At 40.6% G+C, this 15,923-nt stretch overlaps 3 protein-coding genes across 3 annotated transcripts; 1 reads left to right on the forward strand and 2 right to left on the reverse strand.

The window, feature by feature from the left end:
• Positions 1–764: 764 nt before the first annotated feature.
• On the reverse strand, positions 765–1,751 carry LOC135649342 (uncharacterized). Its single transcript, XM_065167606.1, has 4 exons — positions 1,494–1,751; positions 1,157–1,224; positions 1,024–1,093; positions 765–946 (listed from the first exon to the last, which is right to left on the reverse strand). Exons 1-4 carry the CDS (start codon positions 1,677–1,679, stop codon positions 851–853), a joined length of 420 nt encoding a protein of 139 aa, XP_065023678.1. The 5' UTR covers positions 1,680–1,751; the 3' UTR covers positions 765–850.
• Positions 1,752–6,380: 4,629 nt separating this feature from the next.
• Positions 6,381–9,270, forward strand: LOC103997081 (uncharacterized). Its single transcript, XM_009418223.3, has 4 exons — positions 6,381–6,783; positions 7,176–7,620; positions 7,915–8,030; positions 8,708–9,270. The coding sequence occupies exons 1-4, from the start codon at positions 6,465–6,467 to the stop codon at positions 9,124–9,126; spliced, it is 1,299 nt and encodes a 432-aa protein (XP_009416498.2). The 5' UTR covers positions 6,381–6,464; the 3' UTR covers positions 9,127–9,270.
• Positions 9,271–10,932: 1,662 nt separating this feature from the next.
• LOC103997082 (auxin-responsive protein IAA21) lies at positions 10,933–14,307 on the reverse strand. Its single transcript, XM_009418224.3, has 5 exons — positions 13,759–14,307; positions 12,508–12,737; positions 12,085–12,226; positions 11,624–11,685; positions 10,933–11,294 (listed from the first exon to the last, which is right to left on the reverse strand). The coding sequence occupies exons 1-5, from the start codon at positions 14,109–14,111 to the stop codon at positions 11,257–11,259; spliced, it is 825 nt and encodes a 274-aa protein (XP_009416499.2). The 5' UTR covers positions 14,112–14,307; the 3' UTR covers positions 10,933–11,256.
• Between the last annotated feature and the right edge of the window lie 1,616 nt (positions 14,308–15,923).

The raw sequence follows: 15,923 nt of genomic DNA on the forward strand, positions 1-15,923 counted from the left end.
GAAATAGCATCCCTTGTTTCAAAGAAAGGAGGACGAATTATTCACATTTAATTTGATGGTGCTAAGCATTGATAATTAAGATCCCATGAGAGAAAAAAAAAGTCTCCTACTTAATATGTGAAAATATCGATGTAATATACTAAATAGTTACTTAGTCTTTTATTCTAAATACACTTCAAGATCGTATAAAAGCTATATAGGATGGCGGACGTCAAACTCTTTTCACAAAATAGTATCTAAGAAAAAACTCCTAAAGGTCTCCAGAATAATCCAATCTATAGTATCTAAGAAAAGACTCCTTTTTGCGTGTGTTCTTCTCGGCGTGAAGGAGAGAGAGAGAGTGAGAGAGAGAGAGAGAGAGTATTGATAAGACGACGAGAGCGAATGAAACGCTGATCACGTAAGTGATCGAGGTTAAAGATATCCGTTAACCGGAGGTCTATCCTACCAATGACACGACTCAAACAAGACGAACTGTGCGTGCATTATCCGCACACCACCTAAAACCCTACAAGTGTATCACGAGGCTCTTCTGTTCGTAAATTGACCTCTCACTTACTGGCCTCACTCGATAAGGTAACTTAAAAGAACGAGCAAATGATTGACTGCACCTTTGTCTGCCGCTTAACCGAGTCAGAGAAAGCTTCCTCCACTTCACAGACATCGTGCCTACTTACGGCACTCAACGTTGCATCTGTGCTCTCCACAACATCACTCGTTCTGTGAGACTAATACATTCATATTTGTGGTGCAAATAAGCCATTTTTGTTGGAAATATTTTCGGTAAGCCGAACAAGACAACTTTGATAGGAAGGAATACGAACAAGTCAAAAAAAAGTCTTGCAAGCATTTACAGTGAGAGTTTAAGCTCCAAATCTAGTTCTTCTACGGCCTCATTTGGATCATACTTGTGGATGATCGAATGCTTCTTTTGCGTCGAGTAGTCCTGTACGATAAATAAATCTTTCGTCAGAAAAGATTTTAGAATATAATGAATGAGATACTAAAAGAAATCAAGACAACCTTAATGGACTGCTCGAGCAATTGTTCGATCAGAGGTAACGTCACGAGAGGTACATTCGATCGTGATCTCCTGTCGGATGAGACTAAGAGTAAAATCACTGAAAAAAATATATAATCAAAATAGATCACATACCGGATTGTATCAAACCAATGTTCATCGCAATCGATAATATTTCTTTTTCCATCGTCGTCGTATTCCTCCTACAACCGTGATAATAAAAATTACTAGTGCAATCATCTATAAATGATTATAAACAAAACACCATCCAAAGATAAAAACATACATACGATGAATCTATAAATTGTTCTTATTTTTTATTTACTAAATCTAACTCTTTTTCTTAATTTATTCCGAAAACACATAGATTGTTACTCCGAATCTTCAAAGAAGATATAATAGTTTAACGAGAGACCGATAGAGGTGAATAGAGATACTTGAAGAAAAGTACAAAAGACTACATCGAGATTACCATGCAGAGATTATTGTGGATCGAAACATGTTGGTTCAGTTGACCTTGCAATCTGATCTTCTCCAGTTGAGCCACCCCAAGTCCTCTTTGGGGTCGCTTTGCCTTCTCCGAGTTGCTCCTTCTGCCCCTCTTGGAGGAGCCACACCTTCCACTTCCCAATCCCAAACTTAAGGACTTGCTCTCCATCCCCTCCCCCCCCACTCTTCAAACCTAAACCACAGCACGCCTCTATCGACAAGAAGAGAAGACAGGAGGAGGAAGAAGAATAGCAAAGAGTCCAAGAGTGAAAAAGATGCGTCGCCAACACGCATTTAAAGAGTCGAAAGCTCATATTTATGTGGATTCGGGGCGATCTTATTTGCTTTGCCGTGCATTACTTGTGTGTCCCGCGACTATTTTATTCTCGTTCCATAGTCTCTTGATCACCTACCAATAGTCGTATCCAAACCCAATCACCGAAAATATATCCTACACTCATAGATATGTCAAAAGGTTATTATCTCACCCAAATTATAAACTTAGATTCTCTCCAACAGAAAATATAGATTTACCAAATGATGTGTCTAATAAAAGGTGCAATGGATCTCCTTCCTATATTTACGTAGATACCCACTAAAATACTGTAACACATATATAACATCTTGTCATATTAAGTAATTTTCGGTATAAATCATTCTCTGAGAATGCATATAATAAATTTTAAATTAGAGGATATCTTGCCACCATCTCTCTTTCCCTTAAAAACGTGTGATCAATAGATATTTCTCGTTTAACCAATGAAAACTTGGATTAAATTAGTATTAAAAGAAGACATGGAATGTTGTAGTAATAATTGCTATCGAAAGGTATACTTTAGTGTTCGTCGTTGGCATCCTTAAATCCGTATATGGATTTGGTTTCTTGTAGACAAATCTAATTAATGCACGTGCGATGATGTCCGTTAGATACGGACGTTTGATAAGATAAACTTTTACGACAAAAGGAAAATCTTATGGAAGATTAGATTTCCTCGTATCGGATCTAAGATGTTGCATGAATGAAAAGCGAATGTTTTGATTTAGATTTTACAGGAAAGTTTCGATGATTTTGTGTTCATGAGCAATTCACTAATTTTAGTAAATGTGTTTGAAAGGAGCTTCCTTCAATGATGAGTAGGATTAGTATGATAAGATGCAATAACAATTTAGGAGGATCCATAACTATCTATACGATAATAACGATAAATAATTAGGTGATAGAAGAGATGAAAAAAATTATACACAATCTTTTAATTATTTATATATGATGTGTTAAGTACAATTCTCTTAATGACAGCAAAAGTAAGAAAGAAGGAGAGATAAAAGTTTATATATAATTAATTTTGATAAATTATTATTTATCGAGCACACGAGCATAAAGATTCTCGATAAATTATCTATTTTGGAAGAGTCCTAAAAATAAAACCTCTAATAATTTCTCATAGAGATTCGTACCGATCATGATTTATCAAAATTTTTAAGTATTATTTTTTCATCCAATACTACATAGCGTATTTAACTCAATTTCGAGACATATTAAAAGTATATAATAGATACGAATGGGCATTACATTAAGGTTGGGTCCAACATCATGATGGATGATATAGACCATGTTATTGTGTGTGTAGCACTTTCCTCTAAGATGTCACACTTGGGTGACATCTAATACTAAATAACATACTAAATTATTGCTAATACTAAATGCTTATATTGTATTCTATACAACCTATCTATGCCTATGGAACATGTGAGGAGGATTTTCTAAATTTATAGGTAATTTTTTAATCATTAATACTTTTCAAGATAATTGGATCTCTGATATACCACTTGTATACAAATCTTTCTTCCTCACATCAACTTTGCCATGAGATTCTCCACATAATAAATCAAAAAGTTAGATTCTCAATTTGCTAAATTCGATTCTATAATCGTACCATCACAGTGGGTTACCATAATAAAGTATAGGGTATTCATTGGGTCTTTCTATAGTCTATTACTATGAGGAGATGATCATCACTTGCTTGTATTATACATTCATACAACACCGAGAGGATGACCATTACATGTGGAAGCATAAAATGCCGAGCTAATTGAGACTAGAATTACATGTCATGGTTCCTTTGCGATTCAAATTATTATCAAGAACGCAAGCTAATTTAGTTGATAAAAACTTGAATTATTTGATAGTAAGATTTAAGAATCAAATCTTATCCTCATAACTTGTTATTTATAAAATATAATGTGTATTATATGAATTTAATTTACGTTATCGATATTCATATAATGTGTGTTATATGAATTTAATTTTTATTTTCCATAGGAAAACAGATACAAAGTGGTCTATTGAAATAGAGCAACATGCATTATTGTATGTTCTATATGACACGAGGTGATGAGTGGCTAATTTTAAAGAGGATCAAATCTCGGTGCTTTGGAAAGACGAGACATTGAGCACCGAATGAAGATTATGCCCACATGATGCCGATCGAATCGGATGATCCACAAGCATTCCTCGTCTCAAAGAATACCTAATTCCTTCAAATCAATCAATCATTATACCTAAATTACTTAGTTATTCCATAACATTCACCTAATAATCACTCGTAAGATAAAATATATTATTGTACAAATCATCGGTCCGAGTTTACGTATGGGCATTTTGTATGCATTTAGGATCTTAAGATAAACGTTGGGTCAATATATAAGTATCTTGAGATCTTCCTAGTCCTAAATAATTTCATGTGTGATGTGATGTCGATTCAAAGATGTGGACCGTTCAAAGGAGTCCAAAACACACACGCAATATGGGAGTGGATTCCTCCACACGAAGACAAGCGTCGACAAACATATCAAAATGCGAACGTGGATGGCATGCTCCATTATGTAGACCCAATTTGATAGCTCATTAATATCGATCGCGATTGAATTCCAAGTCGTTGACGACCCATCAATTAATGTCAATCATCAATTAACTACATACTTGGCTAGAACTAAGTTTAGGGGGGGGGCGTGATTGCTTGTGATGGATGTGATTGCGTGCATCACGACGTACGACGATGTCTCCATCCATCTCGGTGCGTTGCATGCATGCCTACGTTTTAGGTCGAAGCAATGGAAGATGCGGTGACGTTGGAGAAATTAAGATCATCATAATATATTATATTGTATGCGATGCAAACGACTACAAAGATATTATAATGTTCGATGGTAATAGAAAGAGTCGCGAGAAGGACATTTTGATGATCTCATGACATGTGTACATGAGACTCAAATCTCAAAGACTCGATTACATAATAATGCACCGACATTTATATGTATATTTATAGTCCGAGCAAACAGATTAGTACGGTATGTTAGGTATATTGTAAACAGCTCTACCACTGTACAGCATCGAGGAATGACTTTCTTCGAGGTTGTATAATTTATATGCTTCGACATCACGTTGTTGTTTATGTTAGGGGTTTGAAATTATATATATATATATATATATATATATATATATATATATATATATATATATATATATATATGATAGGACACATTTTGGTATCGCTCACGTGGACCTAGACAAGCAGTCACGACGATGCAAACGTGGAACTTCAAGTCCGATGTGGTGCGTAGCACACATGTGGCGGGCAACTGCTCGTCACCCCCTCTGTACGAACGACATCATCATGGTATAATCGTTCCAAAAAGTTAAAGGCGGTGCCAATCCAAGCAGGTCGGTCGGCGCTCACATAGAAGCTTAAGTCGACCGTAATTAATTAACCATGTACAATCAACTCATCCATGCAGGTATAAAAGCTAACCCTCCTTGATCAAGAGGGGTTCGAACACTCAACTCCCCCTAACTCCACTCAACAATGACTTAAACTTCAGAGGTGTCGAGTCGAGAAATCCCCTTCCGGACCTCAACCTTTGTGCAGGAATCGACAATGAAGCAACAGCAACCTGCCGAGGGAGAACCGCACTCGGGAGACGACACTTGGACCCAACCCGACCCAACGTTGATGTGACCCGAGCATTCGCGTGGGCAACTTTGCGTATCTGGGATTGGATCGAGCCATGCTGACACTTCGACCACGGCGTAAAGATTCACCAAAAAAAAAATATATATATATAGAGGGAGATGCTCTTTTAATTATTTTTCCATCAGTGTTTTCTCTTTCCTTATAGTCCTAAAAATGCCTATTGGGTATTCGAAAACAATCCCCTATTTTTTGTATTGGATTCGTCTATAAGGTTACGATCCATTCTATTACCAAGTTCTCTTATTATTCGTAGGAAACAAAATGGAGAGAAAATAACTATTTTTTTAAGAGTGGAGTGAGCATCTCGATTGGCTTTATTGTTTCACTTCGATGCTAGAAGTGTTTTTTTGTGCTTTGATAATCTAATAATACATATTTTTAATTTATTGAATAAAAAGATTAATCGATCTAGTTGTATTGTATAGAATTATAATATTTTGTGAAGATAATAAAAATACTATAATCATATTAAAAATATTATGATCGACATAGAAGTCAATTTTTTTTATATGTTCTTTTTTTCTAAATAATTAATACTTATTTAAAATCCTACCAAGGGCGATAATTAGTTTGTATTATAAAATGAATGATTGTTCCTAAAAAAAGAAGTATTTTTATATAAATATCTCTGTTAATCTAAAAATACTTTATAAAACAATAAAATTAGACCGTTTTAGGAATATAGGATTTCAAAATGAGGGCTTTAATTCATCCAAAATAAAGAAAAACTTGATTCGGCCCATTATGGCCCATTTAGGCCCAAATAGATTCTATTATTGACGTCCAGCCCATTAAAGCCCAAAAACTTGTATTGTTACCTGCTATGTTCCTCACTCCACAGAGCCAGCAAAGTAGGGAAGAGAAGAATCCGCGCCGTGTGCGTCGAGCCCGAAGAAAGAGTTTGGGAAAGCGGGAGAGGGGGAATGCAAGAGAGCGTGCTGTCGTCTCGGCGGTCCCCTCCGGACCCCGAGGAGGTCGAGGAGAACGGCGACGAGTCGAAGACGAGGAAGAACACCACCCCCTTCGCCACCAGGGTCTCCAAGCACGCGAGTGCCGCCCTCTCCGGCCAGTGCGCCGCCGTCTTGATCTTCCTCCTCATCCTCCTCGCTACCGCCGCCTCCTTTCTCATCTCGCGCCCCGTCGTCTGCGTCTCGCCGTACGATTCCCTTGCCCGCACCGCACTCTTCGGGGCCACCCTGGACGGCCTCGCCTCCGATTTCGGATCCCTCGGCGTGCCCTGGTGTAAGCCCTCTCGTTCTTTTTCGCACGCAGTTGTTCTTTGGGACTTCGGAGGCTTTGGTTTCTTGATGGTCGCTTCTGATATAAACAAATCTGATAAGATCTTTGACTGCTCGGAGTCCGAAGAGTGGTTAGGGTTTTCCAAGATCTTGGAGAGTTACTTGCCTTTGTGAAGGTTTCTTGGTTCTTTAATTGTATGGGATCGCGGCGATCTGCTTTTCTTGCAAGATTGGTGTTACTCTATCTTGATTCTGAATGGATGTAGCTGGTTACGAGTAATCTCGTCCGCGATTTCAGTCTTTAGATCTAGTTTCTCGGTAGAATTGAAAGGACTACATTACATGTGATGTGATGGTCGATGGCATTGTCTTTTAATTCTTGTTTGTTGGCAAAAGGCAGATCGAAACAAGGGAAAGCAGTAGAGTGGACTCGGAAGGACTTGCTCAAAGGCTTGGAAGAGTTCGTGCCGATCTACGAGACTCGTCCAATCAAGAACAACATGTACGGCATGGGGTTCGACCACAGCTTCGGTCTGTGGTTCATGGCGCGATGGCTTAAGCCAGATTTGATGATAGAAAGTGGCGCCTTTAAGGGCCACTCTACGTGGGTCCTGCGGCAGGCCATGCCGGAGACGCGGATAATATCGCTGTCGCCCCGGCACCCGGAGAAGTACTTGAAGAAGGGGCCAGCCTACGTCGATGGGAACTGCACCTACTTTGCTGGGAAGGATTTTGTGGATTTTGGCAGCGTTGATTGGGCGAGCGTGATGAAGAAACATGGGATTTCTGATCTTAGTAGGGTTCTCGTATTCTTTGATGATCACCAGAATGAACTGAAAAGGTAAGAGAATCTCCCTATACTTCTCGATTAACTTTGAAGGGCTCATCCATCTCTGGATATATTCATGAACACTACTCTTTCTATATGTTTACTTTCTTTTATGGTGCTTTTAACATTTCTGTTTATTTTAGGAATTTATACCTTCTTTATTGTCATTTACTGTAGTCTTTCCGGTAATCTTCATCAACATGAAATATTGATGATTTAGAAGAGTATGAGATACATCGACAAACTTCTATTCTTTGACAGCTGATATTAAAGATCTAATTGATGCTCTCGTTATTGCTTGGACAGATTGAAACAGGCTTTAAAAGCTGGCTTCCTGCATCTTATATTTGAGGATAACTATGACACTGGAACCGGAGACCATTACTCACTAAGACAGATATGTGATCAGGACTACATTAGAGGTGAGAGTGCTCACATCCCTGATCCTGTGATTCCTGTTTATGTGCTTTTTTGCATGCTGCTATACATGTATTTTTTTTATGATCAATGTTACCTAGATTCTTGCTCCCTGTGATGCATCCAACTCATCGTCAGCTTGGATAAGTATCTATCTTGTTATGAACTTATCCAAGTTATTAGCTAAGTATCTACCTGTCATTATTTTTTTTCTGCTTTAGGACAGAACCATACTCTTTCTTTAAGTTTTAATTGTTCTTTTTTTTCCCTTGATTCTTTTTGTAGAAGAACCAAGTGTTGCGTTATTTAGTGCCTTAGATTATTGTCTTCTCATCTTTAGTTTTAACTAGGTCGATGAAACAACATTTCAAAAGTAATTTTCCATTCTCTGTGATTATATATTGATCTTCAGAATCATGAAACTTGACACTGGAAACTCAAGTAGATTTTGTACATCTTAGTGATATGTGTATCTAACTTGCCATGCGTCCATATTCTCTACCGTCAATCTGCACTGTAAGATCGACATGTGGGATGGTTTGCACTCAAGTTTCAACTGTTAACTCTGTTTTGTCTTTAATTTCTGGATACTGAAAGCATTCTCCTTCTTGTATTTGTATTTTGATAAGAGTAGCTCAGAAAAGTTTCAACTTTTGCAAATATTCCGCTTTGTTTGATGTAGGAGGTGGACATAGCTGTTTCAGAGACAGTGACGAAGCACGAATAAGGATGAAAAGGAAGAAGTTCTGGGAGAAGGCTGTGGACAGAGATGAACTATGCGGCGGTGGTGAAGAATGGTGGGGTGTTCGGGGTTATATGAGAGATGATTTTAACCATAGCAACAAGGCAATCTCCTATGACGAACATTTTCAAAACAGCAGGTTTGTGGAATCGGCCTTGGATGTGTACTGGGAGCTCCCACCAGTTGCTGGTCCCTCGCTCACTCACCAAACCAGATATGACCCTGCCCGCGCTTCTGATCCAATAATCGAAGATGGAAGGTTTGGCTTATTCCAAAGGCTCGGCCTGGCAAGACTTGGAACTTCAGTGTTCAATGGATATACCCAAATGGTATACGTTCAAATATCTGCCTCGTCTTAGATCGTATGTGCAAAATGTCAGGTGTCGTTTCAATGTGCTGCACTTGGGACTTTTAACCTGTTTTCTCTATTGTGACTTGGTTTGCAGTTGTCGCTTGTAAAACTTTACAATGTGTAAATACCTTTGCTCGTTGTGTTTGATGCATTTGCACTGGAGTGTGCCGGTTGGAGTATATAGAATTGAGCTCGGGAAGGTAATTGTTGCTCCTTTGGTTAGGTTGCTTTTTTTTTTTTTGTATGTGGGAAATAGTAGAACAAATATAGGATCCACCTTCTCATCCAAGTCTGACGAAGAATCTTACCATTCACACGATTTAATCCTACTTAAACCGGCTCTCTCTCAGGAGAGGCAAATTAGGTGAGAGGTGTGTAAACACCAGCAGAGCTTCTGAAAAGACTTGACAAAACATTTAGTGTCCAGTGTTTCTCCATCTAAACTTGAGGCTACTAAATTAAAATCTGCGGTTTATGAAAAACATCCCTCTGTTTAGGTGTGTAAGGATTTTTTTTTTTTCATGGAGATTTTTATTTACAATCCTTTCTTGACTATCTATAACCCCATTTATAAAATTTTTAATATTTATAAATTATCCATTTACAAATAGAGGCAGATACTTCGTTTTTTTCTTCTCCTCTCCTTCCTCATCACATCTTTTCTTCCTAAAAAAGATGATGTTCAACGAGCCACATCAACAAGAAGCGAGATGAAATAAAGAGATGTGAGAAAGTAAAAAACAAAAAAAAAACAAAGTATAAAATCGATAATACTAGAGTTATAAATAATAAAATAATATTTTTTTTAAAAAAAAGGTTATTAATAGGAAGGGTTCATGAATAGTAAATAGTGAGTTACAAATAATAAGTATCTTTTTCATTTGGTGCCCTTTACTTTTTATAATACTTCTAATATCTTTCATCGTCTAGTTTCTTTCACCTTACCGAGCCCTCTTCATGCATTGTCCTTCGTCTCGATTGTATCGTTTCCATGAGAGGATATTACAAGGGTTGTGAGGAAGTAAGCTAAAGGGAAGGAGGTGATCACGACAGGACTTCCCCTCCTTTTACCCTCACATGGTCTACCATGCTAGATGTTACCCGTATGAATTCACTTGTCGATTCGCCCCCTTGAGTGCTACGACCATCGTCTTGCATGTGGATTCGCCCCCTTGAGTGCTACGACCATCGTCTTGCATGTGGTAGTCACCAATGGTCTAAGTGCTGGCATTATAGATCTTCTTTGACTAGAAATCCACGAAGTTCATTCGGGCACAATACGATGCCACTCGGTACCCAACCTATGCTACATGTCACTCGTTGATTACTCTTTCATTGTCCAATATAGTCCCATCCAAATCGTCCAATTCGTCACCAACCTCATGGACCCATATTACCTCTCTTCGCTATGGTTGCACCGCCAAGTTCGCCTCCGTCATCCTTCTCATGCAAGCAATGCCTGACGAGGAGGGAGAGGAAGCCCCATTGTGACCACCTCGTTGCCCTCAACCCTCATGACCTCATTCCATGAAAATGGTGGAACTGAGGGCCAGACAAAGATAGCGAGGGAAAGACGATGCATTGAGGAGGGCTTGACGATTGATGTGACAAAAGATGAGAGGGCCTCACGATTGGATGAAGGGTGGGCAGATGATCACGGATATTATTTATATTAAAAAAAATAGGACCACCAAATAAAAAAAAGTGAAAAATAAAAGTACATAAAAAGGACTTTTTCAGGAAATAACCCAATTAAAATTAAAATTGCAAGAAGTTTGAGCTTTCATCGGATCAACCAGATACACAGAGACCATAGAGCTGGAAATTTGCATACGAGGCTTTTCAATATGATTCGGACGCCACCGACGACACATAAAACAGAGAGCTCAATCCATAGACGTTTAAAGAAAAATGACAAGCACACATCTAAAACTTCGATGACAGACGACAGACCAACAATATCTACCAACAGCAGGGCTCTCAGATAATATCAAGTCAACTACAAGTGAAACTACACTATGACAAACCACAATAAAAGCGAGAGAACGATAATAACATGTAGCTTTCATGTTCTCTTCCAGGCCACTAGCAGCCATTTGGTCTGCATGCACCCAACCGAAAGAGGCTGAAACGGCTGCTAATTCCGGCTCTTGGACTTCTCCATGGCCCTTGGGGCTGCAACAATATTACACACACCATCAAACACAACTGGTGTAACAAGGATTTGTGTAAGTATCATGTAAGGCGAGGACAACAGACTCGATGTTAACGGTAGGTCTACTAGCCTACATCGGTCATTTGCTTAAAGACATCCCTTTATGTCAAAAAAGAAAACTATAGTGATCATATATTTGGAAGCCTTTAAAAGAAACTCAGTGCCGATCAGGAAATTGTGACAATAGAGAGAAAAAGATAGCACTAAGAGTGGATTCATCAACAATTTGTTTACGAAGAACTTAATAGCAGGAAAATTTGCAAGACAATAAAATGGTATCCACACATACCAATTCCAATTGCATCTGAACCCTTCATAATCCTCAGCCTCCTACAAGAATCAGTAAACATTCTGCGATGGCAAACACATACAATCAGTAGTCAAATAAGAAAAAAAGGTCTCCATTAATGATCATTGGTAGAAACTGAACTAGAACAGCCTGATAAATAGCGGAAGAAGGAAGAGGTGAGTCAACGCGACATGATCCAAACCATATATTGGATCTGTCATATAATGAATCTGTCGTATGAAAGCATAACGCTTACTTCCACTTTGCCATCGTTGGTTTCACAAGTTGAACTATTGCAACTGTAAGATCCTATGAGGGCTAATGTTTTGGTCCGCGGATGTTAACTTTCTAAGACACTATCGCCGAGAAAGAAATTGAAAAGGAGGACATAATCACATTTGAGGTAATTGTCCTTTATGACAACTAGATTAGTTTATAAGTCTGCTTAGCATTTTACTTACTCCCAGGGAACATCGCCGACAAGCATCCAATCACCATCTTTGTCCTCATAGGTAAGAACATACTCAGATCCTTGAAGAAGATCCATGACTCTACCCTCGGTCAGTATCTCTCTGCCAGTCATTCCATATGAACCACACTGACCTGAAAACCACAAATACAAAAAATATGAAAAATCTTTTGGTCATGTATAGTGATTTAAGAACAAAAAATAAAGCACACGGTTGAATCACTCGATACAAGTCTTTTTATTAGTTTCTAACATCACAAAGAAGCTAGGGATAAAATGTTAAATGCTGTCAATATCACTAAAGCTAAAGAATCCTATTCTGATACATAGCAAGCAATGGGAGGCTTTTTTTCCCAAGAAAAGCACAAAGATGAAAAAGTGAAGTCTGTGTGCATCATAAACCAAAAGATCTTACCGATGGTAAAGCAAGTAAACATCTTCTCAAGAGCCAGCGAGAGCTCCTTATAGTTGGAGTACGTTTTGAGGTCGACTTTTCTAAGGTATGGAGCTCCATCCATGCTGACCTTGATATAGAGGCATTCCAACCCCTGTTTCCCTTTGGCATCCTCCTTGTTCTTGGATGGGTTTGCAGCCATTGTATTCTTTCTGTAACTCCGGATAGGTGGCCAACCAACAACTTGTGCCCTGTGACACATATTATGCTTAGACAATCCCGAAGAAAGTGGGAGACCAGGACATTGATCAAAGCATGAAGCTCATCAGACAAGACAATGGCAAGCAACGGTTACACAACGCCGAAAAATGGGGCGGCATGAGTTATCAATGCCTAGAGTTCGCCGGGAAATAGCACAGCTATATAAGAATTTTTTTTTTCAAAGGTAAAACGGGAAACAAAGTCTTCATCTAGCAGAAGAAACAAGAGGAAAAAAAATTCTACGATAATTAGTAAGCATGAAATTTCTTGGGAAAAAAGAAGATCAAAGCATACAATGCGCCAGATTTTGATCCACTAAAATACAGTGGAACAACAAATAACCAATACTGAAGGAGTCGAGGTACTATGTTACATAAGAAATAAGCCTGAGCACTTTCTAACCAAACTCCATGGCAGAGCACTCGGACGTATGACTATATGAGTGGCAACACACTTCTTGTACATCAAAACAGAACATAATGGACAGTGGAAATAGATGTAATGAATTAAAGGACATATTGTGTGATATAACTTCACAGTTGAAGCTGTTCTATCTCGATTTAAGCACCATAAAACATTGCAATAGTTCCAACTTATTTGGATAGTTCTAAACCAAGACCACCGAAATTGCTAGTCTAAGGCTCAGCAAGAGATGTTTTTTATGTTGTCAATTCTGCGTCGGAAGCATTAAGGATTGGGTACTTGTGAATGCATCCGAGTCATGCATTTATGTTCTACACCAGCATTCACATACCCAAATTGACAAGCAAAGCTGCAACATGTAAAAAGATAGCAGTAGTCGAGAGCAAGCTTTTATTTACTGGATCAAAACAATTAGGAACAACTAATCTTAGTTGAATAGATAAAGATTCTAACTTTGGCTTATCAAACTTCACCAGCAACATCTCGGCCACAAATGCCCCAAAAATGAACAAGAAGAACTGCAAGACATGCGCATTTGGTTCACCATGATCTACCAAGGCAGCTACCAAGAAGCGAAAACAGGCTTACTTGGGCGAAGGCGCCACCTTTGCCGCTCCACCATCATCCTTCCCCACGCTGGGCGGCCCCAAAAGCTTCCCATTGGCCTTCTCCCCGCCCTTCCCCCGTTCTTCCTCAGACCCCTTCACCCCGGGAAGCCCCCACGCGTCGGGCCCGTCGATGGCGTCCGAGAACCCCCTCTTGGCGCCGGAGACGAAGTTCTTGGGAAGCCCCAGCGTCAGCCCGGCGCCCCCTCCATCGAATCTCTCGGGCGACTTCGAGCCCGGGAGCCCAAGCCGGAGCTCCGTGTCCTTGAGGTTGCCCGAGAGCTCGCCGGGGCTCTCCGGCAGGCCAAGGTAGTCGTGCTCCAACGGCGGTGTCATCGAACGAAGATGGAAGAAGAAGTGCCAGCGGCGGGCGTGCGAGCAGCAGGCAAAGATTCCTCCTCCTCCTTGTATAGCTAGCGCTCAAGAAAAGTGCTTGTTTTTGCTGAGTAGACTTAGTTAAGCTCGACGCAATCATGAGAGGGAAACAATGGGCGAGGCCAAAAACGACGAAGAAACGAGAAGTATAATGACAAGCGAATTGAGGAGGCGATATTTGCGTGGTTTTTAATGGTTGGGTGTTGGAAGACTTTACGCGTCGGGACCGCAAACCTACCGACAGGGGATTGAAAGTTCCCGACAGGATTGCTGCCAGCAAAAACTCCACGTCTCTTTCCTCATCTCTCACCGTAAACCTCACTGTTCCTGTATTCTCTCTTATCTGGGGAACCTCTCGTGCTCCAGCAGCAGCGCCTCGATATATGTGCCGACTGTGACTTCTCTTCTCGCCACCAAACCATTACCAGCAGCCGAGTGTCATGTTGGGCTCAATAATGACACCTTCCTAACTACAATGCCAAGAAAAGGAGAAGTTAATACGCAGAGGGGGAGGGGTGGGGATGGCGACACCACCTGCGGGTGGCCACCCCACGCCTGCATCATCCGTCATTATTGTGTTTTCGAAGCATCGAACGGCTCGCCGTCCGCGGAAAGCCCCTGCTGCGTGCGCTTGATCTCGCCACGTCACCCTTTTCCTTCACGCCTCGGAGGACGACATCCCGGCACGAGACAGCGGGCTTTCCAGTCGAGTGCTGCCGAGTAAGCCACGGAAGGTCGGTTGTCGAGAGACGATAGGAGCATTCTGGCCGTCGCTGTTTGGGGGGACAGGGGGAAGCGGCTTGGTGGGGTTCATGTTCGGACGGTACTCGGATCCCGCCGGCGACAGCAATGCTTCGAGGGTCAATTGACTGCGTACGGTTGACCGGAATTTGACCGCCTGGAATCCAAGAAAGGAATTTTGTTTTATTTCCCCCTCGCTCTTTTAATAACAAAAATATGTATCTAATATACACAATAATATTATTGGATTTGACTTGGCTACAGTCTTGACGCATTGGATTCAATAGGCAATCTAGTGGAGGGATGAAGAGGCCAACTGGTGGCGGCAGCGGAGACTGATGAATGCGTGTACCGGGACCTAATAAAGAGAGGAGAGGAAGACCCCACCAAAATGTCACCATGTAGATGGAGTGTTCCATTCGTATCCTGCACAAACGGACAGTGGCGAGAGGGATTCAGTGGATCGATCATGTGAGAGTCTCGGGACGTCGCGCTAGCTGTGTTGGGTGGGGGAGCCACACCCACCCTTCCCTTCGCTGTTGGAGTCGGCGTTGACAGTGCTACCATACTTACGCACTGGCAGATCAATCACGAGCACAACCTGGATCTGTCTTTACATGCAGAGATCGATGTGCGTTCACCTGAGTTCGATCACTGTTTCTTTCTTTGTTCGTTTGCTGTTGGTATGGCTCCTTCTTCTAAAGATGTTGTTTTCGATGTAAGCACCATAAACAAAAACCAAAAAAAAAAAGATAGAATATTTTTCGCAGTAATGCCCACATGAGGATGTGAGAAGGAGAGAGACGAGTTTTAGTGAACGGTGTGGATGGATGGGTTGGCTATGATCAACGAATCGGCATAGAAGCGGACAGATTTTATTGGGATCCAGTGATTGCATGGCCAAGTACGTAGGTGGGGGAGGGAGGGAGGGAGGGAGGGAAGGAGGGTGGGTGATCACCGGCGTCGGGTGGGGCATCGGAGGATCTTGGCCGTACATTACCATGGATCTGCTTGCTGTTGCCTCGAGGCTGT

The sequence above is a fragment of the Musa acuminata genome, chromosome BXJ3-9 (assembly GCF_036884655.1).
Source record: "Musa acuminata AAA Group cultivar baxijiao chromosome BXJ3-9, Cavendish_Baxijiao_AAA, whole genome shotgun sequence".
NCBI classification, from domain to species: domain Eukaryota; kingdom Viridiplantae; phylum Streptophyta; class Magnoliopsida; order Zingiberales; family Musaceae; genus Musa; species Musa acuminata.